The sequence below is a fragment of the Chanodichthys erythropterus genome, chromosome 19 (genome assembly GCF_024489055.1).
Source record: "Chanodichthys erythropterus isolate Z2021 chromosome 19, ASM2448905v1, whole genome shotgun sequence".
NCBI lineage: Eukaryota > Metazoa > Chordata > Actinopteri > Cypriniformes > Xenocyprididae > Chanodichthys > Chanodichthys erythropterus.
This window is the reverse complement of record NC_090239.1, coordinates 17,078,126-17,105,618: the sequence shown is the minus strand read 5'-3', so window position 1 is coordinate 17,105,618 and position 27,493 is coordinate 17,078,126. Positions and strand designations below refer to the sequence as shown.

Here is a 27,493-nt window from a genome sequence, read left to right as displayed (position 1 = left end):
TTTGCCTCATGCCCGAGACTGCTGCACAGAGACAGAGAAACTTTAGAGGACTCTGGGTTCAGATGGGCTTAGCTTTAATTAAAGGAGTCTCCAACTAAGATGTAATCTTCTGCAATGGAGCTTGGACCAAGTCAGACCTTCTGAAGAGCAAGAGTTTTACAGTCTCTTTACATGTATTCTTTGTCCTTGTTTGCTGCTTTTGTAGTAAAGACCTTTACAAGAATGAGAAAAGCATGAAATTTGTTGTGCTGTACACTGTCCAGTGTCCTTTCACTTTCAGTGCTTTTTCTAGATTTTTTTTTTTCTTACAATAATCACAGACCACACTCCTCGGATAAAAGCATCTGAACAACTTGGAGAAAAGTGAAATCGGTTTCACGCACTGTTAAGGATTTAGATTATAATTCTGTAGACGTGTCCAGTCGTTGTCAGTTCAACCTCTTTCTCTCCGGCCTAAATTACACATTCTAAAGTGAACAGATTGCCTTTTTTCATTTTTCATAATTCAGTCTTTTTCCCACCAAATCCATCCCACAAACAAAATGTTTTCCAAACCAATCTCTTGTTATAGTTGCAACACCAATGGGTTTTTAGATATCTAGCATATCTGTATAATATATTACATTATAAAATCCCATACATATATTTCACTCTCTGACACTAATTTGTGTTTTTTTGCAGCCAAAGGCAAGAAGAACTCTAAATCAGAGCAGAAAGGCACTGTGGGACGTGTGACTGGAAAGAAAATCACTAAAATCATAAGCCTGGGCAAGAAGAAACCATCTACAGATGAACAGACCTCATCAGCGGAGGAGGATGTCCCAACATGTGGTGAGCGGTTGCAATACCATTTTATATACACTACTATTCAAAAGTTTGAGAATGGAACAATTTTTTTAAATGATTTTGAAACAAAACTCTTATGCTTACCAAGGCTGCATTTATTTAATCAAAAATACAGTGAATTAAGTAATATTGTAAAATATTATTACCATTTATAATGTTTTCATTTTAGTATATTTTAAGATGGAGTTTATTCTTGTGATGGTAAAGCTGAGTTTTCAGCAGCCGTTACTCCAGTCTTCCAGGATTCTTTGATGAGTAGAAAGTTCAAAAAGAACAGCATTTATTTGAAAACGATTCTTTTGTAATTTTATAAATGAATTTACTGTCACTTTTTCAAATTAATGCATCACTGCTGAATAAAATAATTTACTTAAAAAAAAAAAAATAATTCCCCCAAAATTTTAAACAGTAGTGTATGGTCAGTGATGACAGTTGTTTGACAGTGGACATGAGAAAGTGTTGAGAGCAGCCGAGAGCACCAAAAGGTTGGACAGTTCTTGACATTATGCAAATCATTGTGAGGTTCAGGTAGTCACAACCTTTTGACACTCTCATCACTTTCTCCGGTCCGCTGTCAATTCCACAATACACTGCGTGATCGTGAAGCTCAACTTCCATAGGAATTAATTGAAAATGCTCACTTTGCTCCACTTGTTCCGTGCCAGTGGACACGCACTGTTAGTCTTCCCCTGCCTGCTGCTGCTTCTGATTCATTTAGATGGAAAAGCTGCCTACAACTGCTGGTCGAGGATCAGTTTTCTTCGTAATAATAATAAAATATTAGCAAAACATATTTGATTTGCTTATCTGTGTTTGCGCAATGGAGATCATCAAAGGTTTCTTTTTACAGCATGTTTTTGCAGTGTAGAACAATGTAGCCAATTACAAACATATCTGTTTATTTCTTGAATGCAATCCGGTTGTTAAGTCTGACTTCACGCTGCAGCTCTTTCGGGTCCAAACGCTCTCTCTCATACCACAAGAAAACAACAAATGGTGCTAATATACACACACGATGTGGTGTAATACTACAAAAAATATATAATTATAACCTTTATCTCCATACCAAAATCCCAGATGGCCAGACAATGATTCATCTTTTATAAATCGTTAAAATATTAATGTCTGTGACGCTGTGAGCATGGAGACTGTTGTGTAGACTGTAAGTATTTAAAATGTTTAACTTTTTAAAATGTTTGATGTTTATTATGAATAAATAACTCTCATAAATGGCCGTCGATGGCATTCTCAAGTGAAATGAGTCGAGGCGTGGACCCGGAAACGGCATTCCTTACGTCATGACTTAACAAGCGGATAGACAATCAGAGGTTTTGAATCCACACCTGTTGTTTTTGTTCAGTGCTGAGTTCTGCTTGCTCGTGTATCTCATTATAACACACAAAATGTAGACACGATGTAAATAAATGATTCATTGTGTAGCGTAGACAGCTCCATTGACTGTAACGGATGAATGCCATCCTCTTTATGATTTAGTTCATGCTTGCGAGAGTTCTTTTAGTTCAAGATTAATTCAACCTAGGGGTTATAAGGAACGTTACAGAAGGTCCTTTTTACCAACAGCCATTACATTTTACAACCAGTGCTATACAAGATAATTGTTAGAAATCAGATTGTGTATTGATGTGGAATGTGTATTTTATATGCTCAAAACTAAACCAATGTGGTGCAGTGTATAATGTAGTTGCTCAGGTTATTGTGCACAATTTGTTGTAATTGTTTGTAATTTAATTTAAATTTATTTTTTTATTTTTTTGTATTTCTATTCTATTTATTATTCTGTGTGTTGAGCTTGCTGTGGCATGTGAATTTCCCTTCGGGGATTAATAAAGTTAATCTAATCTAATCTAATCTAACGGAACTTTGTGAGATCGCAATTAACTAAAATGAGCGACAGCTTTTTTGTGACTATAAAGGGAGTGCTCTATGCAAATCACATCACGCATGCTTACTTCTCTGTTAAAATGAACAGTGGTTTGTGAATTTAGATGCTTTAATGGCAAATCATTTATCATGAGTGTTTATGCTGGGATGTGTAGGTTGTGGCTAGTGACATGTAACTTGAAAGTATTTCATGGAAATTTCATGGACGTACTGACAAAATCTATACTTTTACCTATGGGTGGGAGCAGGACAAAACAAAAATGTTGTGGGTGGGAGCAGGAGAAGGTAACATATTTTTGTGGGAACAAGACTGAAAAATTATTCTGAAGGTCCATGTGACAATGAAGACTTGAGTAATGGCTGCTGAAAAATCAGGAATAAATGACATTTTAAAATATATTAAAATAGAAAACTGTTATTTTAAATTGTAATAATATTCCACAATATTTTTTTCTTTTACTATATTATTAATCAAATAAATGCAGCCTTGCTGCGCATAAGAGACATTTGAACTTTCTTCCATCTGTAGATGGTTTCATTTTGAAAAAGTAGTGTATATTCATTGTTTGTTCTGAGATTTGGTTGAACTGATTTCAGATTTGGTTGAATTTATTACACTTTAGACTTCTTTATTGTTATTGTAACAGAATTCTTTTCCAACGAAATTCTTTTCCCTTTTATCCCTTTTCCCGAAAATATTTATGTAAAAAAACGTATGAAAATAGTAATTCTGCAATTTTTTACATATTGATCTCCCCCCCAAACCCCCACCCCAACACACACACACACCCACACACACACCCCTGTCATCAACAACTTTCCATACTGCTTGTGTGTCTTTTGGCTGTCATATAAATCTATCGGCCCAATCCTTCAATAACAGGCTATCTGAACGTGCTGTCCAATAACCGCTGGAGAGAGCGCTGGTGCCAGCTAAAAGACAACCAGCTGTTGCTGCACAAAGACCGGGCAGATCTGAAGACACACATGGCCTCTCTGCCGCTGCGGGGGTGTGAGGTCATTCCAGGGCTGGACTCCAAACATCCCTTCGCCTTCCGTCTGCTGCGCAATGGACAGGAGGTGGCTGTTCTGGAGGTACGGGCCAAATCCCTCAGCTCTTGCGGGGCAATTAATGTGTCTGAGACAGGACCTCAGGGCAGGGATTAGATGGATGGTTAGGTTGGCTGGCTCTCGTAATGATGTCAGTACTGTATCATGTGTAGAGTAGATTTGCAGTGGTTGCTTAGATTAGTGCTTTATTTGTCTCATATTCCACTGACACTCATTAATTGTGTCTTCCCTAACTCTTTTTTTCCCGTCAGGCCTCATCCTCTGAGAGTATGGGAAGGTGGTTGGGGGTCTTGCTGGCCGAAACGGGCTCCACAACAGATCCTGCTGCACTGCACTACGATTACATTGACGTAGAGACCACTGCTAATGTAATTCAACTGGCCAAGCAGTCATTTTGGTGAGAAGCCAGTATTGCTAAAACTATTTTTATTAGCATGCTAGTGACATTTTCGTAACCTTTTTTCCAACATGTAGCAGTGTAGCATTATTATTTTTAATGCCACATTGTATTGCAGACATAGCTTTACAGCCAAGTGAGCTAAGTTAATATACTTGCTCTCTTAAACTCTCTTTCTCAAACAGTATGTAGCATTTGAAAGTCTGAATCATTTTGGAGAGATGATTCAAGATATGTTCATTAAAAATGATCATTAAAAAAAAAAGTTCATTAAAAAAAAAAAATGTTATTCTTATTTCCTCCTAGAGAAATTTTGCTGTGATTAATTTATAAATTTTCTTTTATAGAAATGTTTAGTTTGGTAAAGTTTAAGATTTTTTATTTTATTTTTATTTATTTATTTTTTTTAGAAAAATAAGACTTAGACTTTTCAACAAGGACACATTAAATTGATTAAAATGTCAGTAAACACATATATAATGTTACTGAAGTTTTCTGTTTCAAATAAATGCTGAGCTGTTCTTTTCTTTCTATTCATTAAAAACATATCACAGTTTCCACAAAAATATTAAGCAGCACACCTGTTGATAATAAGAAATCTTTTTTGAGCAGTAATGTCTGCTGAAAATTCAGCTTTGCCATAACAGGAATAAACTACATTTTAAAATATATTAACAGTTGTTTTACATTATAATAATATTACACAATATTACTGTTTCTACTGCATTTTTGATTTGAAGTAAATGCAGCCTTTCAGAAACATTAAAAAATCTTAGTAACCAAACTTTTAAAGGTAGTGTATATTTTAAAATATTTTGCTAATGCATTTTAGTATAGTAGCTTGACTGTAGTTTGAAGTACTTGAATAGCATGTCAAGCTACAGTTTTGAAGCATCTTCTCCAACACTACTGTTTAAAGTTAGAGTTGGAGTTCTCTTTGTGACATTTGTATATGTAGTAATGAATGTATGTATGTGTTCTCAGTTTCACCAGTAAGCGTGCAGTTTCTCCAAACCCGTACCTGGATAACCCGGTCAATGGTTATGCCTGCCCCACAGGGGTCGCTCTGCACTATGATGATGTGCCCTGCATCAATGGATCGGTATGCAACTTCACAAACTTTAAATCCATTAAATTCTCACCTTCATTTCTGATCCTGCCTAACTCCTCTCCGTTCCTGACCCTCCCTAATTTCTCTCTTCTAATCACTTTTCTCTTGCTTGCACGCTTGCGATACGGGAAGGTACCAGATGCGCACTACTCCACCCCAGCTTCAGGGGACCGTCGTTGGAAAGAAGAGTCTCATTATGAGAATACAGATCTTTATGAAAACATGCCCTCCCCCAAACTAGCAGCACGCTACTCTCCCAAATCTATCCGCCCGTCATCTTCCACAGGGCATTACAACACACCGCTCTCCACCAAATCTCTGTCTTCTTCCTCCTCTCCCTCAGCTGCTAATACTAACACTACCCAGGTGACTAACCCAGGCCTTGTTATATGCACTTGTCTTTTCGGACAAGTAAATTGTTCATTCAAAATGTTGCTTGATCCGAAAAAAAGAAAAGAAAAAGATTTTTGTGTGTGTGTGAATGTAATATTCTCATTAGTGTTCTATGAGTTCTTAATTAAATCAGCATATTTGTGATATTTGCTCCCTTAAATGGATTTTCAGGATTTTTTTTTACCTTTTATGAAGCAGTTTTTCCTACCCGTATTAAATGTATGATTCATCTTTCATTCTTTCATGTCAAATTCTTAAATTTGATCAATGTATTCAATTAGAATAATAAGACACTGAAGGGCTTTTACCAATAAAAAGAAATTCACTATAAATAAAATCCATCTGTCCACTGCAGAGGAAACAAGCTGCATTTGAAGCAGCATTTAGATTTATTTACACACTGTCTAATGAAGCTCAGAGGTGGCATGAATACATTTACACTGCAAATTTGGAAAAAATGCAATGATACTTTAAAATACAAAACCACCAATAGTTAGTGGCAAGATACTATCTTAATGTGTGAGGCTGATACATTCAAGAATGAAGCAAGTGCAAGCCTCAACTGGTTCAACCTTGTTACCGTCAGTAAAATCAGAATCATTCTTGCCTCAATATATTTGATGGCTGATGTTTTGGTGCTTCCCTAGTTATTTTTGTTATTGATGTTTTAATCAGGCTACTTGTTGGTTGGGCAAGTAAAATTCTTATTCATTTGCCCCGTTAAGGACACAAGTTTTAATGGCGAGCCCTACAGTCTATCTTACAGTCTGCGTGAAGCGGAAGTTGCATCTGACTTTACTTCAGTGTTGTGTCGTATTTCCTAGCACGACAGAATATTAAGCAGATGGCAGGTTTTATTTTAGCGCACATCTTCTTTATTTCTTGCTCGTGGCAGACTGGCGGTTGGAAGGTAGTGGTTAAAGGGTTAGTTCACCCAAAAATGAAAATAACGTAATTTATTACTCACCCTCATGTCGTTCTACACCCGTAAGACCTTTGTTCTTCTTCCGAACACAAATTAAGATATTGTTGATGAAATCCGATGGCTCTGTGAGGCCTCTATAGAAAGCAAAGCCATTGAAACTCTCAAGGTCCATAAACGTACTAAAAACATATTTGAAACATTTCATGTGAGTTCAGTGGTTCTATCTTAATATTATAAAGTGACAATACTTTTTGTGCACCAAAAAAAACGAAATAACGACTTTCAACAATATCTAGTGATGGGCCATTTTCAAAACAAAAAAAACCCACATTTTTTGGGGGTGAACTGAAACCGTCAAACTGACGTCATCAGAAAGGGAACGCCATTCCAGAGAAGAAGCAAATTTTCAGATTTTGATTAAAGATTACCAAAACAAACTATTTTTTTTCTGTGTAATAACATGCGCTAACAAAGTAAATAGGGTCAATTTTGATTTCATGCTGACTTTAAACGGTGGATATCTTTATCTCATTACTATTTTAAAGTTAATATTATTAAAGAGTTAGTTCACCCAAAAATGAAAATTCTGTCATTAATTACTCACCCTCATGCCGTTCCACACCCGTAAGACCTTTCTTAATCTTCAGAACACAAATTGAGATATTTTTGTTGAAATCCGATGGCTCAGTGAGGCCTGCATAGGGAGCAATGACATTTCCTCTCTCAAGATCCATAAAGGTACTAAAACATATTTAAATCAGTTCATGTGACTACAGTGTTTCAATATTAATATTATAAAGCGACGTGAATATTTTTGGTGTGCCAAAAAAACCCCAAAATAACGACCTTTAAAGTGATGGCCGATATTTCAAAAGCACAATGAATCAGTGTATCGAATCTGCTGTTCGGAGCGCCAAAGTCACGTGATTTCAGTTTGACATGCGATGTGAATCATGTCTCGATACACTGATTAATTGTGCTCCGATGCTTCCTGAAGTTTCCAGTGCTTCCAGTGTTTTGAAATCGGCCATCACTAAATAAGTAGTTATTTTGTTTTTTTGGCGCACCAAAAATATTCTTGTTGCTTTATAATATTAATATTGAACCACTGTACTCACATGAACTGATTTAAATATGCTTTTAGTACATTAATGGATCTTGAGAGAGGACCTTTATGGATCTTGAGAGATTTGTGTTCCGAAGATTAACGAAGGTCTTACGGGTGTGGAACGACATTAGGGTCAGAATTTTCATTTTTGGGTGAACTAACCCTTTAACAAACATATAATGGAAATAAACAGTGCATGCTGCATAGTGCATGCATTATGGACCACCCAGCTCCAGAAATGACTACTTTTGATCTCTATAATATCCATGTCTGTGGCTATGGCCTTGAATGGATTTACTGAGGCCTTACTGGGTTTGCTCTAGGTAAAATTTTATAGGACAGGGATAGAAAAAAGTGTTTCTGCCAGCTATAGTATAACTAAAATAAAATGCCCCCTCTAGCAACATGTGTGGTTCAATAGATGTGGTTTGCAGAAGAAACCTTTGTGAAAGTATTTGTATGAAGGAGTAATCTTAGAACTTGATCACAATTTACACACTTAAAATGTAACAGGTGCTAACTGCGAAATCAGAGTTCTTATATAACAGTTTGTTAGTAACCCACATATCAGCTTAATTTTTGTGTGTGTGTGTTCAAAAGCTCACATATGTTTCTTTCTTCCAATCAGCTGAAAGGAAAGAAAGGCCTGACCACCAATGGGTTCGCTGCAAAGCAGAAGTTGGACAAGAATCAGCCCAAAAAGGCCAATGGAATTAGCAGCACTCTGCCAGTGAAACGCAACAACTCTAGTAAGAGATTTTAACACATGAGAGCACATCTGATAGATAATCTCAAAATGAGCCCTTCCTTTTTTATAAGTGGACATTCGGCTGAAACTAAACTAAGCAGACATTAAGTCTGCATCCATTATCCTAGCTATTACACCACTAATTTCTTTCAAGGAAAAAGAAGCCACACAGATTTGTGGAGAATGCCGGTATGTGGAAATTGCAGTGCTGTTAGACAGCAGTGGATCTGTTGACATGCTCTTTTGTAAACTCAATCACCCCAAATTCCATTGCAGACAGGCAGTCAGTAAGTCACAGACATTGTAACCATCCAGTGGCCATTTACGTGGACTCGAAAATATTTGGATGTGGTACACTGTGTATTCTGCCTGCCTTTTAATCTGCGTTTGTGGTCTCAGAGGCCTTTAATGTGATTAAAAAGTCTGAATCCAAACGTTTAAAATGTAGAGCTTTTCTGATGGTTTACTTTGATTATAATGCATCATTAACCTTCACAGGTGTGGATCAGTATAAGTACGGGAAAAACAGAGTGGAGGCAGATGCCAAGAAACTCCAAGCAAAAGAGGAGGAGCTGATGAAGAGGAAGCAGGAAATTCGAAACCGCCTGACCCAGCTGAAAAAAGACAGGAAGGACCTCCGCACTGCTATAGAGAACAACACAGGTAAGGATGTCAGCGGGCCTATGGCATTTGAGTTTGATTGGCAGTGTCAATGACAAATAAGAGTGTCTGATGTAATGAAAAGGACTATAAAAGTTTATTTTAAAAAGTGACAAATGAGTCACTGTCAAAAAAAGTGACAAATGAGCTCTTTGATTTCTTGTTACATTCATATGATTAAAAAAAAAAAAATACCATTTTCAAGAAGCGTTTTATACTCTAAAATTGTGATTTAATCAAGTGAAACGTAAGCAAAAACATATTTTCTGTATACACTACTGTTCAAAAGTTTAGTGTCAGTAAGATTCTTTTATTCAGCAAGTCCTAAAAGGATCAAAAGTGACAGTAAAGACATTTATAATGTTTGCAGGGGTCCTTTCTGATATGATTTTTCCCCCTGTACGTCTCTCCACATAAGTTGTACCACATTTGATTTGCCACATGACTTTAAATTCAGTAGCAGGACAGTGAATACTGATCTGTCTTGAAAATGAAATGAAGCGGTAGTGCAAGTTGTCTCTTAAATGACATCTATAACCTCACCCGCTGTTTATTCCACCCAGGCAAGCGTTCTCTGGCAACTTTGACAGAGAGACTTAAGAAAGTGGAGGATGAATGCAAACTGAAAGAGGAGGAGCGAGTCAATCTGGAGCTGGAACTGACAGAGGTGAAGGAGAGTCTGAAGAAAGCCCTGAATGGAGGCGTCACCCTGGGCCTGACCATTGAACCCAAAACTGGCAGCTCCAGCCCACAGGTCTGGAAAAACAGCAACAATTACTTGTCTCAGTATATAGACATGATGTAATACTAACTGTAGGTTTGTGTCACTTTCAGTTCTTGGTGATAAAGAAAAGCAAGTATCAAAATTTCTTGTCTGTCTTTAGTCTCCAGTGTTAATGAGGCGAACGGTGGACAACTCGCCCATCTCCAGCTGTGACACCAGTGACACTGAGACCTGCTCTCTGCCAGTCAACAGCGCGTCTCTGCTGCGCCGCCAGACACAACAGAAAGCCTCACCCGTGCGAGGACACGTCCTCAGGAAAGCCAAGGTCAGTGACCACAATTATTTTATACATTACATAGGTAATAATAGCAGGTAATGTGTCGTCCGCATGTAAAAGCCAATTGCATTTGTTTTTAGATGTTTACATTGCATATATTTTCCCCTATGCACTCAATCTGTTTTCTTTCTCTTTTTTGCAGGAATGGGAGATGAAATCTGGCACATAAGTTCTTTTCCACCAACTTTTCACTTTCATTGTATCTATTTATTTAATTTTGTCCATATATGAGTGATGTTGAAATTGAATTGACTGAACCATAGACACTATTTTCCAGAATGAATTCTGGAAGACCTTGACTGAGTCTGGTGCCCAGTGCTGTTTTCTAATTATAGCACTATCATTGGACCTGACTAGAGCTATTCATTTACATTTATTGTTTTAATAGGAAAAACACATAAAGGGGCCTACGGCAATGGCACAATGCCAGATTTTAGTAGTAAACCATAATACATATACACTAATTTTCAAAATTTGGCAGTTAATAAGATGTTTTTAAAGAAATTTTCAGTAAGGATGCATTTAATTGATCAAAAGTGACAGTAAAGACATTTATAATGTTACAAAAGTTTTTTTTTTTTGACATTTCTGTTCATCAAAGAATCCTGAAAATACAAACGCATCATGTTTTCCACAAAATCATTAAGCAGTACTACTGTTTTCAAGTTTGATAAAAATAAAAAGCTGAATTTTCACTGGAATAAATTACAATTTAAAATATATCAAACAGTTGTTTTAAATTGTAATAACATTTCACATTATTACTGTTTTTACTGTATTTTAAATCAAATAATTGCAGCCCTGCACTGTAAAAAAAAAGAAAAAGAATTGTTGGTTTAACTTAAATGTTTAACTTAAGTTAATACAATGAAGGCGATTGGTTTAATCAACAGAAACTCAAAATATTATGTTATCTGATCCACATTAATTAAGTTGATTTGACAAAAGAAAAAATATTGTAATAACAAATCATGAAAATAGTTTTTTCCAGTGTGGTGAGCATAAGAGGGTGTAACAGTATTTTTTTTGATAACATCACAAATGCAGAACATCTTTTTAGTTATTATGGTCCTTAACTCACAATCTAAATATTACGCACGCAAAGCTCACTGGTCTCAGTTGGTAATCACTTAAAAGTCTATTAAAGTCTGTTTCTTTCTTCAACAAGAAGCCGTTAATGGAAGACAAGATCTCCAAGTATTTATTTGTAAATGTTTAAGTAAATATAAGCCTTTCTGTGTTTGTCTGTTGATGTTTAGTAATGCCTTTTATTTGGCTTCACACTAGTTGTAGAGAGCAGCTTCAGGATGTATGTCTTAAGATAAATGTAAATTACAGAACGTGATCATTCAAAGCTTGTTCTTTACAGAAAAAGTGTAATCTGTATGAAAGTATTTTACCAGCGTCGTCTCCTCCTTCTCGGTGTCTGGCCCATTATTTTCAATCCAGTGGTCTGGCCAAACTTTTGGCTATGTTAACTGCAGCCCATGGGGAACAGGGCAGCTCAGGCCAGGGTGTGGTCCTCTGTTGGCTGACTGCTCTGGAAACTGGGTCTGAGAGTACAGCTCTTCCCCATCCACTGCACTGAAACTGCAATGCGTCATACACTGACAGTTATACATGCACTGTATGCTAACACAAAGAAGCGTGCATATGTGAAGTTTCATTATAGTTTGCAGTTGTTATCTGTGCTTGTGCAGGTGTAAGAGCTTGTAAGTAATCTGTTTGCTTCCAAAAACCAAATGTTTGTTTGAACAAAAGTATGTTTTTGGCAGAAGAGTTAAAACTGTTGCATCCTGCTTTGTTTTGACCACTCTTAAGTGCAGCCACCTGACATACTGAAAATGGTGCTTTTAAGCAATACTTAAACCGTTAACTCCTCCTAATTCAGTCAGATCCTGGAGTCTAGGTGCTTCATTTAGATATTAATGTTTAAGGCACATTTATAACTGTTTGTTTATTGTGCAGTAAAGTTCAGCTTTTGATTTGAGGCTACACATCTTCAAGCTACACTACACGCAGGGTCCTGTGTAAATATAATTCTACTTTTTTTCTACTTGGGCCATTAGATCTTTAGAGCTTTTCTTTGTCCAGTCATTTTGTAAAAGTCAGCACTGGATGAAACCTTGGTATCAGTATATTCATAAAGGAGAAACTCTTGGGAGTTCTCGTTGTCTCCGGCTCACCAAAGTAGATGAGATGCTTCAGTCTTTCTGCACAACTGCTTATTCTTTGGTCAGAGTGATTTACTGATTTGACTCAGTAAAACTGTAAAATAAACCCTTTAGGTTGAGTCAGCTTTCAGCCTCACTTTGCAGAAATAAAGGAATGTGGAATGTGAACAATTTTGCTTTAAATGTCATTTTGCTTTGAGGGAGGGAGCAAAGACTCGATTGTTTGTTTTGCACCTTATGTATTACTCAGTTTTATTTTGCTGATGACTGTTGTCAACTTGACAACAAAAAGACTGTACATAGAAATAATTAAACTGCTTTTAAAAATGTGCTTGTGTGTATGACTACAGTATGTACCAGTGTGTGTATTATTCACTGTAAATGCCACGATAGACCACAGCTGGCAACATTTTTATGGATTTTTATGAAACCGTAATTATTTACAGTCTGACCTGGGGCATTGTGTATAAAACTTTCAGTAGATTTCATCCTAAAATTTTTTAGATTTATAAAACCATGCGTACGTCAAAACCTGCGCATAATTCAAAATCCCAGTCAGCGGTTTCCTCCCCGAAATAACCATATATGGGTCTTACAACGCCTAACTTTACTCAGCCATGTCCAGTGTTGGGGGTGACGCATTACAAGTAACTTGAGTTACGAAATCAGATTACTTTTTTCAAGTAATTAGTAAAGTAATGCAAGTTACTTTTTCACATGTATTGACTGACAGCTCTCCTGTTGCCATGTTGAGAGAAGTGCAGAGGTGTTGTGAGTGCTGTGTAAACATGAAGGTTATTGTACTTCTAGACTAAATATGAACATACATTTACTCATCCTACTTGCACGAAAACATTCAGTCTTCTTCAAAATGAATAAAAACTGAATTTTTAAAAAAATTTAAATTACACAAATATACCTTCCCCCGGTTTCACAAACAAGTCGTAAAGGTGCTAAAGAGGATGTTTTTTATACATTTTTGCAATGTTACTTGAAACTGTCTTTACTAACTGATAAAAGACTATTTATTAGGTGCACTGAAAGGAATAATATTAATATACATCATCTGTGCACGAGGTAGGGCCTTAAAAACATCAGCCAATCGTTTACGTGATCATCGTGTAAACGATTGGCCCTCTGGCTTGTCAATCACTGCCGTGACGTTCCTTGTGAGAGACGAGCGCGGCTGCGCGCTCCAGTAACTTTCCACACTACACAGGCGCCGTATGCAATGTTTTTGTCAGGAGACAGGAGTAACAACTGCAGATTATGAGTTACATGCAGTGAGTCCGACATAATGAATCCACAAACACGACACAGCGAATGGCGGTGGTAAACTCTCGTGTTCCAATACTCGTGCACGATTTTTGGGAGGCGTTCCCTCGATAGGAGCTGTGAAGAAGGGGGGTTGTTCTTACGCATGCGCTCATTTCAAAAACTCCCTAACAGTCTTTGGATTCTCAGTCGATGAAAAGATCCTCTTTAGCACCTTTAAGCTAGTCCTAGACTAAAATGCATGTTTGAGCTGTTTTAACTGAAAGCAACTTGCACTGGCATATCTTAAAATACTGTCTGTCAGTGCCATTGTTTTGTGTCAAGATGCACACCAGTAATGTTTTTTTCTTTTCTCTAGTGGACGTTTATAAAAGATACTTAAATGCCCTAATTGAACTAAGGCCTAATCCTGTCTTAGTCTCAGCCCTGTCTGTGAAACTGGGCCATTATGTATTTAATCTCATTTTAACCAATGTCTTTCCTGCTGACCTTCAATGATCCAATTTAACCATACTAATAAGCAAAAATTACATCATATTAGATTTAGAAATAAGAGTGTTGAACTACATTCTCTTGGATCCTATTCTATAATCCAAAAAAGCCATATTAAATACTCTTTTTCATTCTTTTCCACTGTCTAAATTGTATTTTTAATTGATTTAAACAAGTCAAATGTATAGAATTTTGCCTACAAGGTTTACATATTTTAGAATGTGTATGCAGTATATCTTTAATGGAAACAGATAGGCCTAATTTGTTTTCAGTGTAAATAATTGTCTGACTCAACACGTCACTGACAAAACATTTTTAAATCTTACTGTTTCCTTCAAATTCTGTCCTTTAAATAATGGTATTTTGCATAATGTTGGGAGGATGTCAGAAGGAGTTATCATTAGGCTATACTGTCTACTTGCACACAACATCAACGGCACACATCCGTGCCGCAGTCATACATTACTGGAGACCTTTTGGACCAATGGACCGTTCTACCAACAAACTAATTTAGCAGTGTCTGCCATAATATCAGACTCAAGTGCGCATCATTGGTTATTTATTGTTCTCGTGAGAAATATTTTCTCAGAACATGACTGCAAATTTAGTTTAACCCTTGTGCATCAATTAAAAAAAACTTTTGTCCATGGAGGAAAAAAATGTCCATGTCAAAAAAAAAATAAACCAAAAAAGAACTGCACACTGCCATTGCTGCTCTCAGAATTTAATAAAAAGACAACGTTTCGACCAAAGAGGTCTTCGTCAGGTCAGGCAAACAGTAGATAGTCAAAAAACTCATAAAAAATTGAAGCTTGGGAGCACACTCTTAAGTTTGGTCTCATTTTAAAGAAGACCCTTGGCAGATTATTGCTGAAGTAAAAAAAAAAAAAAAAAAAAAAAAGTGTAAGGTTTATGAAAATTATGAAGTTTTATGAAAGGTTTAAGTTTATGAAAATTATTTATGAACATCATTTCACTATATATATATATATAGAAACATGTTGAACTCTAAAACTGCTAGAAAATCAATGCCATAAATCTAAACAAGTTGTGTTCCAAATTTGAGGTTGATATCTCAAAAAATTTGTTTTCAGTTAAGATTTTGTTTGGGTGCAGTACCAAATTTTCCCCATTAGATGCCAGCAAAACTCCACTGATACACACAGTGGTTTGTGATTTGCAGTAGTTTTTCTCTCTCAAATATTACAAGCACACACACAATTTTTTATAACACACATAAAAAACCACACTCTGACATTCATACCAATCACACCCACACAATTATAGCTGCAATAATTAATTCAGTTGGCTCTATATAATAAGCATAAACAGAAATCAGGAGTAAAGCGAGTATTTGCTTTATGGGCCAAACCTGAGAAAATGGCACGATCTGACAAAAAATAGTACAAATTTATATTCTGAAGCCTTTCCAACAGAATGAAAGCCTATTAACAAAGATTGCAACATTTTATAGTTAAATGGCCCCTGGATTAAAAACTGCAGTTTTAATTGGTTTCAATTATCCTTAAAGTCCTGAGAGGAACTATTTTTTGTACCTAGTGCAAAACTGATTTTTTTAATGGAAATGGGGGGTGATGAAATAGTAAAATTCCAATAAAAATACATACCTGTGCCAAAATGTATACCGTTTGCATTAACACAGGCAAATTGATAAAAAAAAAAAAAAAGAACTGAAAAAGACAAAAATGTGAGAGGACATTGTCCTCCCTGTTGTTAAAACATAAAAAAAGTGTTTAAAGCAGCGCATTCACTACAAATATTGGATCAAATGACTTAATACACAATTAACAGGATTTCACAACGATCTAACCACAGAGTCATATAAAAAGATGAGGAAAATGGAAAGTTTCCTTTAATTCTGACTAACAAATCCCACGCTCAGAGTTAAATTCAGTGAGTGATTCACACAGAACACTGGCGCCCTCAGGTGGACGCAGATTAAACAATTATTTTGAACATTTAACGTGTTTATCTGCCTGGTTCGATTTCAGTATAAACATCTCTCATATTTTTACTCCATTGTATATTTTTAGTGCTCTTAATGTTTCTCACTCACTGGTTGATTGTTCAAATGCAGATTATTCAGGTTTCTCAATTTATTGCTATCGGAATGGACCACTGGTATGGTAGTTTTTGAAAATAAAGAAAATATTTTATATTTATCGGAGGATTTCAATTTGTGCGTTAGGTACAAGATCTTGAAATTAGTAAATTAAACGATTAAACTTTAAACGTCTGCCAATAAATGGAAAAAGCTCCGCTAGGGGGCAGAACTGTGTTTCTCAAATGTTTACCACCATCGAGAGATTTTACCGAAGAAGAGAGAAACGTTTAGCCACCGAATAATAGTTTCCCCCTTCCATTTTATTATTTTATTAACATCGACAGTATTTTTAGCACACAGTGGCATTTCTCGGTAAAGATGAATGAGGATATTTTGACCACTCTGAAAATACTGATCATTGGAGAAAGCGGAGTGGGCAAATCCAGGTATGAGACTTAAGAGCCTTAAAGTTTACAGATGTCAGCGGTTAAAACAACAACAACAGCAACAACAACAACTCACACACAGCATGTAACGTTACTGCTTATTAAAACCATCTCATCTAGCTCTAGATCTGTAGCTTATTAAAACCTAGCTTCACCTAGCTTTAGGCACTGAATTTTCGTCAATATTCAAATAATTTATCTATTCCTCTCAAATTCCTATTCCACATATAGCATGTATCTGCATATGTGTGCAACTTATATGTCTGGTTGTTTTCTATTAAGAAAAAAAGTAAAGTCACTTTTATAATGCTTTTTACCAAGGTGGAAACCTTATTTACTTTCCCATCTTCTCTTTCAGTCTTCTTTTGAGATTTACAGATGATACATTTGATCCAGAAATTGGTGCAACAATTGGTAAGTGTGTAAAATCATATATGACAATGAAAAAGGCCATGATGATATAGGCCCAGCACACACAAAAACAGGTTTAAACACAGTAGTGTTCTCATCCTTCATATCTAGAAACAGACAGTCACATTGTGTTGTGAGTTTCTGATATTATTTGACATGTAAAAAGTTCAGTATATTAAAAATACAGTATTATATATTGATTACTGTGCTTTGATTGTCATCTAGTTCTGTATATGGGTTATGAATTGTTTACAGATCACAGACTTGGTTTTAAATTTAGTTTGTGTGTCTTTATAATGTAATGAAAACAGTTTTCCCTGTCTGTATCCCTGTCTGTATCCCTGTCTGCTGCTCTAGTTCTGGTCTTACTTGAAAAACTACTTTGCTGGCATTGTTGAAATTCCAAAAAAACTAAAAGGGACATTTTAAATATTGAAAAGTATATTTATCCATGTCAGATCCTTTTCACTAGTGTAAAATCTACTGGTTCTTACTTTATATGTTGTGGAAATTCATCGGTTGTCAAAGCCGTGGCCATCACTTTGACACATTTAGGTTGACGTATGTTGGTGTGACTGCCATTTTCTTTTCAAAGCCCCTGAATCCAAACCAAACAAGTCCAGATCTCCTTCTTTCGCTTCCTTTGGTAAATCTGTCAGTGCTGTGCTGAAATTCAGGAGTATTTCATGCCTCCAGATCTTTCATTCACAGAGTGCTGAGAGATTTATTCCCCTGTCAACTTTACACATACTTTCATTTTTCTTTTATGAATGTAAATCACTTATGTTTGTAAGCGATGTGGCTTTGGTGAGTGATGAGACAGGTGGTTGAGTCATCCTATTTTCTTTTTTATCTATATGTAATAAACCCACAATTCCCCATTCAGCTGTAAATCCTGGTCTTTCTAACTTTAGTCTCTCTGGGCTTGTTGCCTGACAAATATCTGGGTCCATCAAAAATTAAATCCGCCTCACTGTATGTATGGTTTTACCATAATCCTCATAAAGCATCTAGACTGTATTTCCACATATATTTTTGAATATTTTACCTGTACAAATTTTCTTAAAATAGACATACATACACACACACACACACACACACACACACATATATATATATATAATATATATATATATATGTCAATTTTAAGAAAATTTGGACAGATAAAATATTCAAAAATATGGAAATACAGTCTAGAAGCTTTAAGAAAATATATATTAAAAATATATATGTAAATTAGGGCTTTCAAACGATTCATCGTGATTTATTGCATACAAAATAAAAGTTTGAGTTTTCCTAATGTATGTGGATGTACTGTGTGTAATTATATAATATTCACATTCATGTATATATTTGAGAAATATTTACAAGTATGTGTATTTATTTATATTTTTATATAATTTATATTATATAAATAAAAATATTTTGTACATAAATAACATTTCTCTTAAATATATACACTGATTTGTTTGTATTTATATATACATATTATTTACACACAGTACTCGCACATATATTATGCAAACTCAAACTTGTATTTTGTGTGCAATTAACTGCGATCATTTGACAGCCCTAATATAAATATGAAAATATAAAAATATATATAGTTAATAGTATGATCAGTGTGTACTAAATTCATTTTCCTATTTTCCATTGAGGTGTTGATTTCAAGGTGAAAACCCTGGCTGTGGATGGAAATAGAGCAAAGCTCGCAATCTGGGTAAGGAGTCAACTAGGTTTTATCTCTCTGTCTTATAAATTTAGAGTGTGGAGGAGCACCAATTTATGTTTTGGGTAGGTTGACTATTTCTCCACTCTTTTTGATTGTTAGTTAGTGTTACATATTTATTCTCAAGGGAAAACATGTCTTAGTTTGGACATTACTGTATGGGACAGATGAAATGGGTTTTTACTGTATAATGCTTGTATAAATGCTTGTCTGTGTTTTACTAACATACCACAAGATGGCAGTATTGTTCCTTCTTGTATTCCCTAAAGGAAGTCTACTCTTTATTTATTTATTTATTTTTTAAATGTATATCTTGATAGTTCACATTTTTTTAAACCTCATTTCACTTGAAGGCTGATTTTGTTTAACGTTTACAGGACACAGCAGGTCAGGAACGTTTTCGAACTTTAACACCCAGTTACTACAGAGGAGCTCAGGGTGTCATTCTGGGTAAGCAAGTACAAACAAAACTTTTTTTTTTTTTCCCAATGCTATACTATTTAAAAAACATGAAATGTTATACTGCTTTAGATTGATTCAAAATGTTTTATGTAACCAGCAGAATTATAGTCTGATAAACTGGAATGGTGTCCAATGTTCTGAACTATATTTGTCTGATTTAAGCATTAATCTAATGTCTACTTAACATCTATTTAATGTTGTTTTTGTATTGTCTTTTTAGTATATGATGTCACTAGGCGAGAGACTTTTGCTAAACTGGATAATTGGTTGAATGAGCTGGACACATACTGTACAAGAAATGACCTTGTTAAGATGCTTGTGGGAAACAAAATCGATAAGGTAAGTTGCACTTTATGCATTGTAGTTGTTTTTTTATAGCCAGCACAGCCTTTCCACTCATTGTCATATATTTTCCTTTGGTCTTTAAAACACCTGCCTGCACCCAGTCCCTAAAGCCTGACATAGACAGATCTGCCCTCTGTTTGCTATTTCAGCTTCATTTCTACACTGCTCTATATCTGTCTACAGAAAAATAGTAGTTATTCTGGATTGTTAATTACTGGACATGGAAAAATCTTCCTGTATTTGTAGCTCTAATGAAAAAAAGTGACTGATTTTTCTCTCTTTGTGCAGGAAGACCGTGAGCTAGAGCGAGACGAGGGTCTGAAGTTCGCTAGAAAACATTCAATGCTTTTCATAGGTGAGTTGTCACCAGGATGTTCAGTTCATACAGTTATGAATTACTTGAACCCTCATCATTTACTAAAATATTAGTTTAAATAGGAATACCCTTTTACTTTGGTTTCAATTCCCATATTTCATTTCAAGGTTCATCACCTTCACACATGGAAAATTCAGACTTTTGACGTAAGCTAGTTTATTCAAGGGATGTAATACACACAGGTTACTATTTTTAAACACTTGCTAAACACAAATATTATGTTATTTAATTGAAAGATGGAATATTTGTATAAGCTGAGCATTCATTTATTATGACAGTAAATTCAAGTCAGACTTTTCAATGGTTCTGATTTATTTCTCATTTGAGCTTGTGTAATCGTAACAGTCCTGTATATGTATTTGTGGGTGACGTCCTGCATTCTTCTGCACTGTGGGTTTGGTTTGTAAGTCATGTGACACGCCTCATGAGTGGGTATGTAAGCAGCAATCTGTCTGAATTAGCCGTGAAGCCCTCACACCAAATGAAATCTGCAGATGGACAATATGGCTGCAGCCCATGTGCTGGAGGCCAGTGTTTTTTTTTTTTCAAATTTAATGTTTCCTATCCCCTTCTACTTTTTTACTTATTACTGACTTTTAATATTTAAAACCAAATGCTTCTAAACACCATACCAATAGTTTGGAGTCAGTAAGATTATTATTTAAAAAAAAGAAAAAAAAAAGTAATCAACACTTATTCAACAAGGGTACATTCAACTGATTAAAAGTGAAAGTAAAAACTTTTACATTGCTGTTCTTTTGAACTTTTATTCATTAAAGAATCCTGAAAAAAATGTATCATAGTTTTCACAAAAATATTAGGCAGCACAACTGTTTTCAACATTGATAATAATCAGTTATGTTTCACCAACAAATTAGCATATTAAAATGAGTTTAGAATGAAAATTCTTCATCTTTGTCATTTTACAATAAATTAAATTGTAAAATACATTGAAATGGAAAACGGTCATTAGGGGTGTAACGATATTTAAACCAAACCGAAAAACCTAGCCCTGGCACATTGGATCAACACAATGAGTACAGCGGTGTAGCCTAACCACCATTAATCTCAATAAGCTCCACATTTTGTTACTTTCGATAAGAAACAAAGTGTCATCTTTCGAATTCTGTCTATTTTATCACGAAATTCAAACAAAAAATGACGTTTTGACGCTCTTTATGTGGTGTGACAGACCTGTACAGGCGCCCCATTTCAAACGACATCGCGGGGCGCAAGTGAACGTGATCATCTCTTCCTCTTTAATACTAGTTACAGAAAAAACATGAATGAACATCTAAAGATATGTTGAAAGATATAATACAACTTAGTGAAATGTATATTATATTGCTCAAACAGTGTTTCAACGGCAGAAAGACATCAATAAAACAGCTTGTAAACTCTGTCACGTAGCATTTACAGAAAAATGAACTTGTGCTTAATATATGCCTTATATTAGCCTATATATTCATTATATTTTACTTAATTGTTAGTGATGTTTAGATTATTTAATGTATGTTTAAATAAATCTGTCATGAAAACAAGGTATGACAGCCACTGTGCAAATGATTATATTTCAACAACGAATTGGAGTAAAAACATAATTTAATAACCAGATTTTATAATCAGATTGCAGAGAATGTGCATGTAAGGGCTCCCTATGTAGTTTACAGCATCAGCAGAGATACAAGCCCAATTCCCAAAAAAGTTGTGAATAAAAACAGAATGCAATGATGTGGAAGTTTCAAATTTCAATATTTTTTTCAGAATACAACATATCAAATGTTTAAACTGAGAAAATGTATCATTTTAAGGGAAAAATAAGTTGATTTTAAATTTCATGGCATCAACACATCTCAAAAAAGTTGGGACAAGGCCATGTTTACCACTGTGTGGCATCCCCTCTTCTTTTTATAACAGTCTGCAGACGTCTGGGGACTGAGGAGACAAGTTGCTCAAGTTTAGGAATAGGAATGTTGTTCCATTCTTGTCTAATACAGGCTTCTAGTTGCTCAACTGTCTTAGGTCTTCTTTGTCACATCTTCCTCTTTATGATGCGCCAAATGTTTTCTATGGGTGAAAGATCTGGACTGCAGGCTGGCCATTTCAGTACCAGGATCCTTCTTCTACGCAGCCATGATGTTGTAATTGATGCAGTATGTGGTCTGGCATTGTCATGTTGGAAAATGCAAGGTCTTCCCTGAAAGAGATGATGTCTGGATGGGAGCATATGTTGTTCTAGAACTTGGATATACCTTTCAGCATTGATGGTGCCTTTCCAGATGTGTAAGCTGCCCATGCCACACGCACTCATGCAACCCCATACCATCAGAGATGCAGGCTTCTGAACTGAGTGCTGATAACAACTTGTCCTCTTTAGTCCAGATGACATGGTGTCCCAGTTTTCTAAAAAGAACTTCAAATTTTGATTGGTCTGACCACAGAACAGTTTTCCACTTTGCCACAGTCCATTTTAAATGAGCCTTGGCCCAGAGAAAACGCCTGCGCTTCTGGATCACGTTTAGAAATGGCTTCTTTTTTGACCTATAGATTTTTAGCCGGCAACGGCAAATGGCACAGTGGATTGTGTTCACCGACAATGTTTTCTGGAAGTATTCCTGAGCCCATGTTGTGATTTCCATTACAGTAGCATTCCTGTATGTGATGCAGTGCGGCCTTGACCCTTACGCACAGAGATTGTTCCAGATTCTCTGAATCTTTGGATGATATTATGCACTGTAGATGATGATAACTTCAAACTCTTTGCAGTTTTTCTCTGAGAAACTCCTTTCTGATATTGCTCCACTATTTCGCCACAGCATTGGGGGAATTGATGATCCTCTGCCCATCTTGACCTAATAAGTTGCAAATTGGTCCTCCAGCTGTTCCTTATATGTACATTTAACTTTTATTGCTACCTATCCCAACTTTTTTGAATGTGTAGCTCTTATGAAATCCAAAATGAGCCAATATTTAGCATGACATTTAAAATGTCTCACTTTCAACATTTGCTATGTTATCTATATTCTATTGTGAATAAAAAGCATTTATGAGATTTGTAAATGATTGCATTCTTTTTTTATTCACAATTTGTACAGTGTCCCAACTTTTTTGGAATCAGGTTTGTAGTTTTTATATCCTTAAGAAACTTTTAATTATAAATGAATTAATTTATACACAATTTGACAAATGTGACACAATTTGTTCAGTAAACTGTCTAAATAAAAATAGCAATTTTGTTTAGTTTTCTCCCCCTGCTGTACCGAACCAAACCATCAGTTTGTGTGTCGTTACACCCCTATTAATTTACATGTTATTATTTAACATTACTACTGTTTTCTTTTATTTTGATCAAATAAATGCAGCCTTGGTGAGCATAAGAGACTTTATGGATTTATATGTCTGCTGGTGCCTTTGAGGTCACAACTCAGGATAGTCGGAAGTGATATCAACTGTTGAGCATTATCATGATATCATTTTCCTGTGGCTCCCTAGTGATTGGTCACATGTCATAGATTTCTCCAGGTGATATGTTTGTACACTTGTCTCTCTCTCTCTCTCTCTTTCTTTCTTTCTCTCTCTGTCTCTCTCCCATGCAGAGGCTAGTGCTAAGACGAGGGATGGTGTTCAATGTGCATTTGAGGAGCTGGTGGAGAAAATCCTGCAGACTCCTGGCTTGTGGGAGAGCGTGCACAAGACAAGAGGAGTTGCCCTGTCTGAACTCTCTCAAACTGGTCAAGGAGGCTGTGGGGCATATTGCTCACTTCTCTAACACACAAACTGGTGTTTAAACAGTGCAGGTTAGATTAGTTAATTCATACACCTACACAGGATACATACACCTCTCTGGTATATGTACCTATGCAAGTACACAAGCAAAGCTGCCATAAGAGCACAGTCATATCACATGCTTAAAGCATTGATCATTTAACAGAGCTGACACATACAAGGAGGACACATACCTTTGGCCTTTTTTTTTTTTTTTTTTTAGGGATGAAATTAATTTAAAGAACTCTATTGATGGCATGCTCATCGTTTGTATTCAGGAGGGGGATAAAAAAAAGCTTGATTACTCCATTATACCTCAGATCAGTTTGCTTTTTGGTTAGTATATTTCTCGTAATGTTTTACTTTGTTTTGTCCCAGTGCCTGTGTTTCTTATTTAGTGAGAGGTAAACACTCATCAGTCTAACTCGACCTTTCAAACTGCTGGAATGAGACCTCAGTAGAACACAGATTTCCATCATCATGCCCTCGCTTGATGTCTGCAACGTGCGGAACACAGTTCTGTCTTTATCTGTCCATCTTTGGATTCCACTTTTTCCTATACTGTCAGTCACAATTTATCTGTCTTCAATTCAGTTCTATCAGTTCTGTCTCGGTTTCTCCACATCCCTCAGTCTCTACAGAATAATAGAGCTACCATGGTTTTGGATCTGTGTTTTACTACTTTTTATTGACTTGGACCGCCCACTTAAAAACATGTTTTTGAAGGGTTTATAAATCAAACAGATTGGCACAATGAATCACTGTTTTACACATAAAAAGAGGGTAAAAAATAACTAGAATAGAGAAGAATCGATGGAAAAGGTTCATTTCTTTCTGTTCGCCTGCATGGGCTCATGGACAGTGTAACACTTACTGTCCTGACATGTCTGTCCATCTCAGAGAAAGGAAAAAATTTTTAAAAATCCTTTGAGTGAGTCATTAGGGTGTGACTATAGATGGCGGGTTTTTACACACACAGAAATGGAACAAAAGAACAAATTTAGAAATAATAAATGTTCCCCCAAAAAATGTATGACACTTAATAGCGATGCCAAATGAATATTTCCATTCTCCTGGTTTAATCTGGACTATTCGATCTGGACTATTTAGTCTGTTCTGTTTGTTTTAGAGAAACATCCAGGGGGTCCCAGATGTCTAGTCTTGTATTCATTGCTTAAAAGCTGGGTGGTAAAGTCCTCAGTTTCAGAAAGTGTGTGGCACATGTGGAAGGAAACGCTGGACTTGTATGTACACTCACAGAGAATTTCTCATTTTGAGCATTTATTCATTCCTTTTCACTTGTTTTGAAAACGCAGATTATTAGAAGATTTGTGTATGTATTATGTAGTTTCCAGTTGCATGCAATGATGTCTTCTGTGCATTTTTAGGTCAGTTACAGTTAATTGTGTATTTTTTAACCATTCACTACATATCAAAATCATATCATCTGAGTTAATCTCCATTGGTTTGAGGACTTTAATTTTGAATTCTTTAAATAATCACGTTTCTGTTTTATAGATATTTGTATGTAAGTTATTGCTATTCCGCACTAATTCCAAAAACTATAAAACAAGAATGCATTTACGCAATATTGCATACTGTTATTGCACATTAATTGCTGTATGTAAATATTTGCTAATAATGCTCATAAATACATTGTATAATGTTCATGTTTGACTCTCCTTACTATAATGCTGAGCTTGAAGTGACAATATTTTGTCTTTGAATACTCTTTTTTTCTCTCTCTCTCTCTCTCTCTTTCACTTTCTTTCATACTTTTTCCAGCAGTGAGTTCTTGTTAAATATGACCCACCACAGGAATGTATCTCCAGGCCTTTGAGATTTCACCGTTTCCCGTTACATTTCTGCGTGAACACTGTAGTGACTGAAGTGTTTGCTTATTCACATGTTCAAACGGCATCTTCATATGGTTTCCCGCACCCGTCCGATGAGATGAATCCAAATTATTGTATTTGGACAGAGAGGCAGGTCCGGTAACCATAGTGATTACAGGGTTTTCACCGTGGATGTCTTCAGAGCCGTTTGACTAAGAGGTGCGTAATTCCTAGTTGACAAATGAAGGCATAGCTAAAAAATCTTCTTGGATTAAATACAACTTCTTTTTTTTTTTAAGAAAGCATTTGTCGGTCATACATAAAAGGCGTTTTGTGGTATATGCATATTGTTCTTATACGACTGGCTGTCCATGCTATAGTCCTGTAATTCAGTATGCTATATTTCCTCTAGAGTCTTCACTAAATGTATCCACCTGCCAGTTTTACCTTTCTCTTGGATCAGGAAAGGATATTCCAGGCACAATATTATAATTGCATAATATAATACTGAGGCCTAATTATGCTGATGGTTAGGGTAGTTAAAAAGCCTGGTTTGGACCAGTGTTGTAGGTATCAGTGTCCAAAATTTAACTTGTGGGTGACCATCCATTTTGGTCTTTTCAGGTTAAGCGTATAAATTGACTTTGGTTTGGAATCTCAGGCCCCTGTGTTGAGGTTTTAACATTGCATTTCTTTCTGGCTGCCTCAACAGTGGAGTCAGGTTATTTAAGTTTTTATTATTATAATTATTATTATTATTATGCATTATCTGCCCTTATTTTAGGAAAAAATCTGTGGAATTTCATGGAAAGGATTTCCCAGAGCTTTCCCAGACTATTAATTTTATCTAAATGCATAACATAGTAATAAGGAGTTGGGGAGCTGTAGATCTTTGTAAATGACTGGCGTCAGTTTTCATTTTTCTTGTTTTCATCATACTTTTTTTGTTTTGACAAAATATCCCTTCAATTTAGTCAATATTTCATCGTCATATTCAATTTAGTCCGTTTTAGTCTGACTAAAAGTGCTTCTAAATTTTGTTTGTGAAAATAACAGTTCATGGCATAATTGCAAGTTGCAATATTAAGTTTGTGTTATGTTTATGTGTTAATATGTAATTATTCTCATATTACATGTGTTGGGTTAACTCGCTAACAAAGTGCTTCCTTTTTTTTTTTTTTACACTGTTCTGCCTCAGTTCATGCAGCTTAAGCAGTTCAATCCCCTACATTATTGACAAACATTTTCTTTCTATATTTTTCCTTATCAAGAAATATTGTTAGTGCTTTGTTAATATCAAGCATTGTTTTTGTTTTTTTATTATTATTATTATCATCAGTGCTGGGTAGTAACGGATTACATGTCATCTGGTTTTTACGACATTTTAAAATACTCGTAATCAGTTACTTTACTATGGATAACATGATTACATATTATTCTCACAATGGCAATAAATTATTTATAATTCATTGATGCTACTTTTTTGTTATATTTTAAATATTCCTTTCTATAAAAGTCTACTGCTTATAAATGTTCAGAAGGTCTTCCACGTTTGTGGAATTGCACATACAAACCAGTTACTAGTCATGATCCTGAAATCAATGAAATCAACTGAGACCCATAGCATTTGACCACTTGATTTACAGAAATCATTTCACTTTTGAAGAATTAGTTCACTTTAAAATGAAAATTACCTCACCCTCTAGCCATCCTAGGTGTATATGACTTTCTGATTTCAGATGTATACAATCAGAGTTATATTAATAATCACTCTGATGCTCCAAAGCTTTCTGAAGCGAAGCAGTGCATTTATGTAAGAAAAAATGTCTATATTTAACACATTATAAAGTAAAATAACTAGCTTCCGCCAGACCGCCTTCTGTATTCAGCTTACGG

General features: G+C 35.5%; 2 protein-coding genes across 8 annotated transcripts in view; both read left to right on the top strand.

Annotated features, from left to right (window-relative positions):
- Positions 1-12,705, top strand: part of afap1 (actin filament associated protein 1) — a 61,919-nt gene extending 49,214 nt beyond the window's left edge. For all 5 annotated transcript variants that reach the window (XM_067369600.1, XM_067369602.1, XM_067369598.1 and 2 more), the window contains 9 exons: positions 682-831; positions 3,632-3,843; positions 4,071-4,216; positions 5,201-5,318; positions 8,382-8,502; positions 9,000-9,164; positions 9,725-9,915; positions 10,046-10,210; positions 10,365-12,705. In XM_067369600.1, the coding sequence (XP_067225701.1) occupies positions 682-831; positions 3,632-3,843; positions 4,071-4,216; positions 5,201-5,318; positions 8,382-8,502; positions 9,000-9,164; positions 9,725-9,915; positions 10,046-10,210; positions 10,365-10,391 (1,295 nt within the window). In that variant the 3' untranslated portion in view covers positions 10,392-12,705. The remainder of the gene's footprint in view (positions 1-681; positions 832-3,631; positions 3,844-4,070; positions 4,217-5,200; positions 5,319-8,381; positions 8,503-8,999; positions 9,165-9,724; positions 9,916-10,045; positions 10,211-10,364) is intronic.
- A 3,788-nt stretch (positions 12,706-16,493) lies between these two features.
- rab18a (RAB18A, member RAS oncogene family) lies at positions 16,494-27,223 on the top strand. Of its 3 annotated transcripts, XM_067368970.1 has the most exons (8): positions 16,494-16,674; positions 17,033-17,088; positions 18,744-18,805; positions 19,192-19,264; positions 19,497-19,615; positions 19,910-19,976; positions 23,594-23,794; positions 25,548-27,223. In XM_067368970.1, exons 1-7 carry the CDS (start codon positions 16,607-16,609, stop codon positions 23,764-23,766), a joined length of 618 nt encoding a protein of 205 aa, XP_067225071.1. In that variant the 5' UTR covers positions 16,494-16,606; the 3' UTR covers positions 23,767-23,794; positions 25,548-27,223. The 3 variants fall into 3 exon arrangements, with proteins under 3 accessions (XP_067225071.1, XP_067225070.1, XP_067225072.1); XM_067368969.1 differs by lacking the exon at positions 25,548-27,223 and having other exon boundaries at positions 23,594-25,504; XM_067368971.1 differs by lacking the exons at positions 23,594-23,794; positions 25,548-27,223 and adding an exon at positions 23,093-23,581.
- The last annotated feature ends 270 nt before the right edge of the window (positions 27,224-27,493 follow it).

Bases quoted from the DNA above. Each gene is read 5' to 3' on its own strand.
- rab18a (XM_067368970.1), top strand. From the start codon at position 16,607: ATGAATGAGGATATTTTGACCACTCTGAAAATACTGATCATTGGAGAA. The intron at 16,675-17,032 runs GTATGAGACTTA...CTTCTCTTTCAG, and splicing joins AGCGGAGTGGGCAAATCCAG to TCTTCTTTTGAGATTTACAG. The intron at 18,806-19,191 runs GTAAGGAGTCAA...TAACGTTTACAG, and splicing joins GAGCAAAGCTCGCAATCTGG to GACACAGCAGGTCAGGAACG.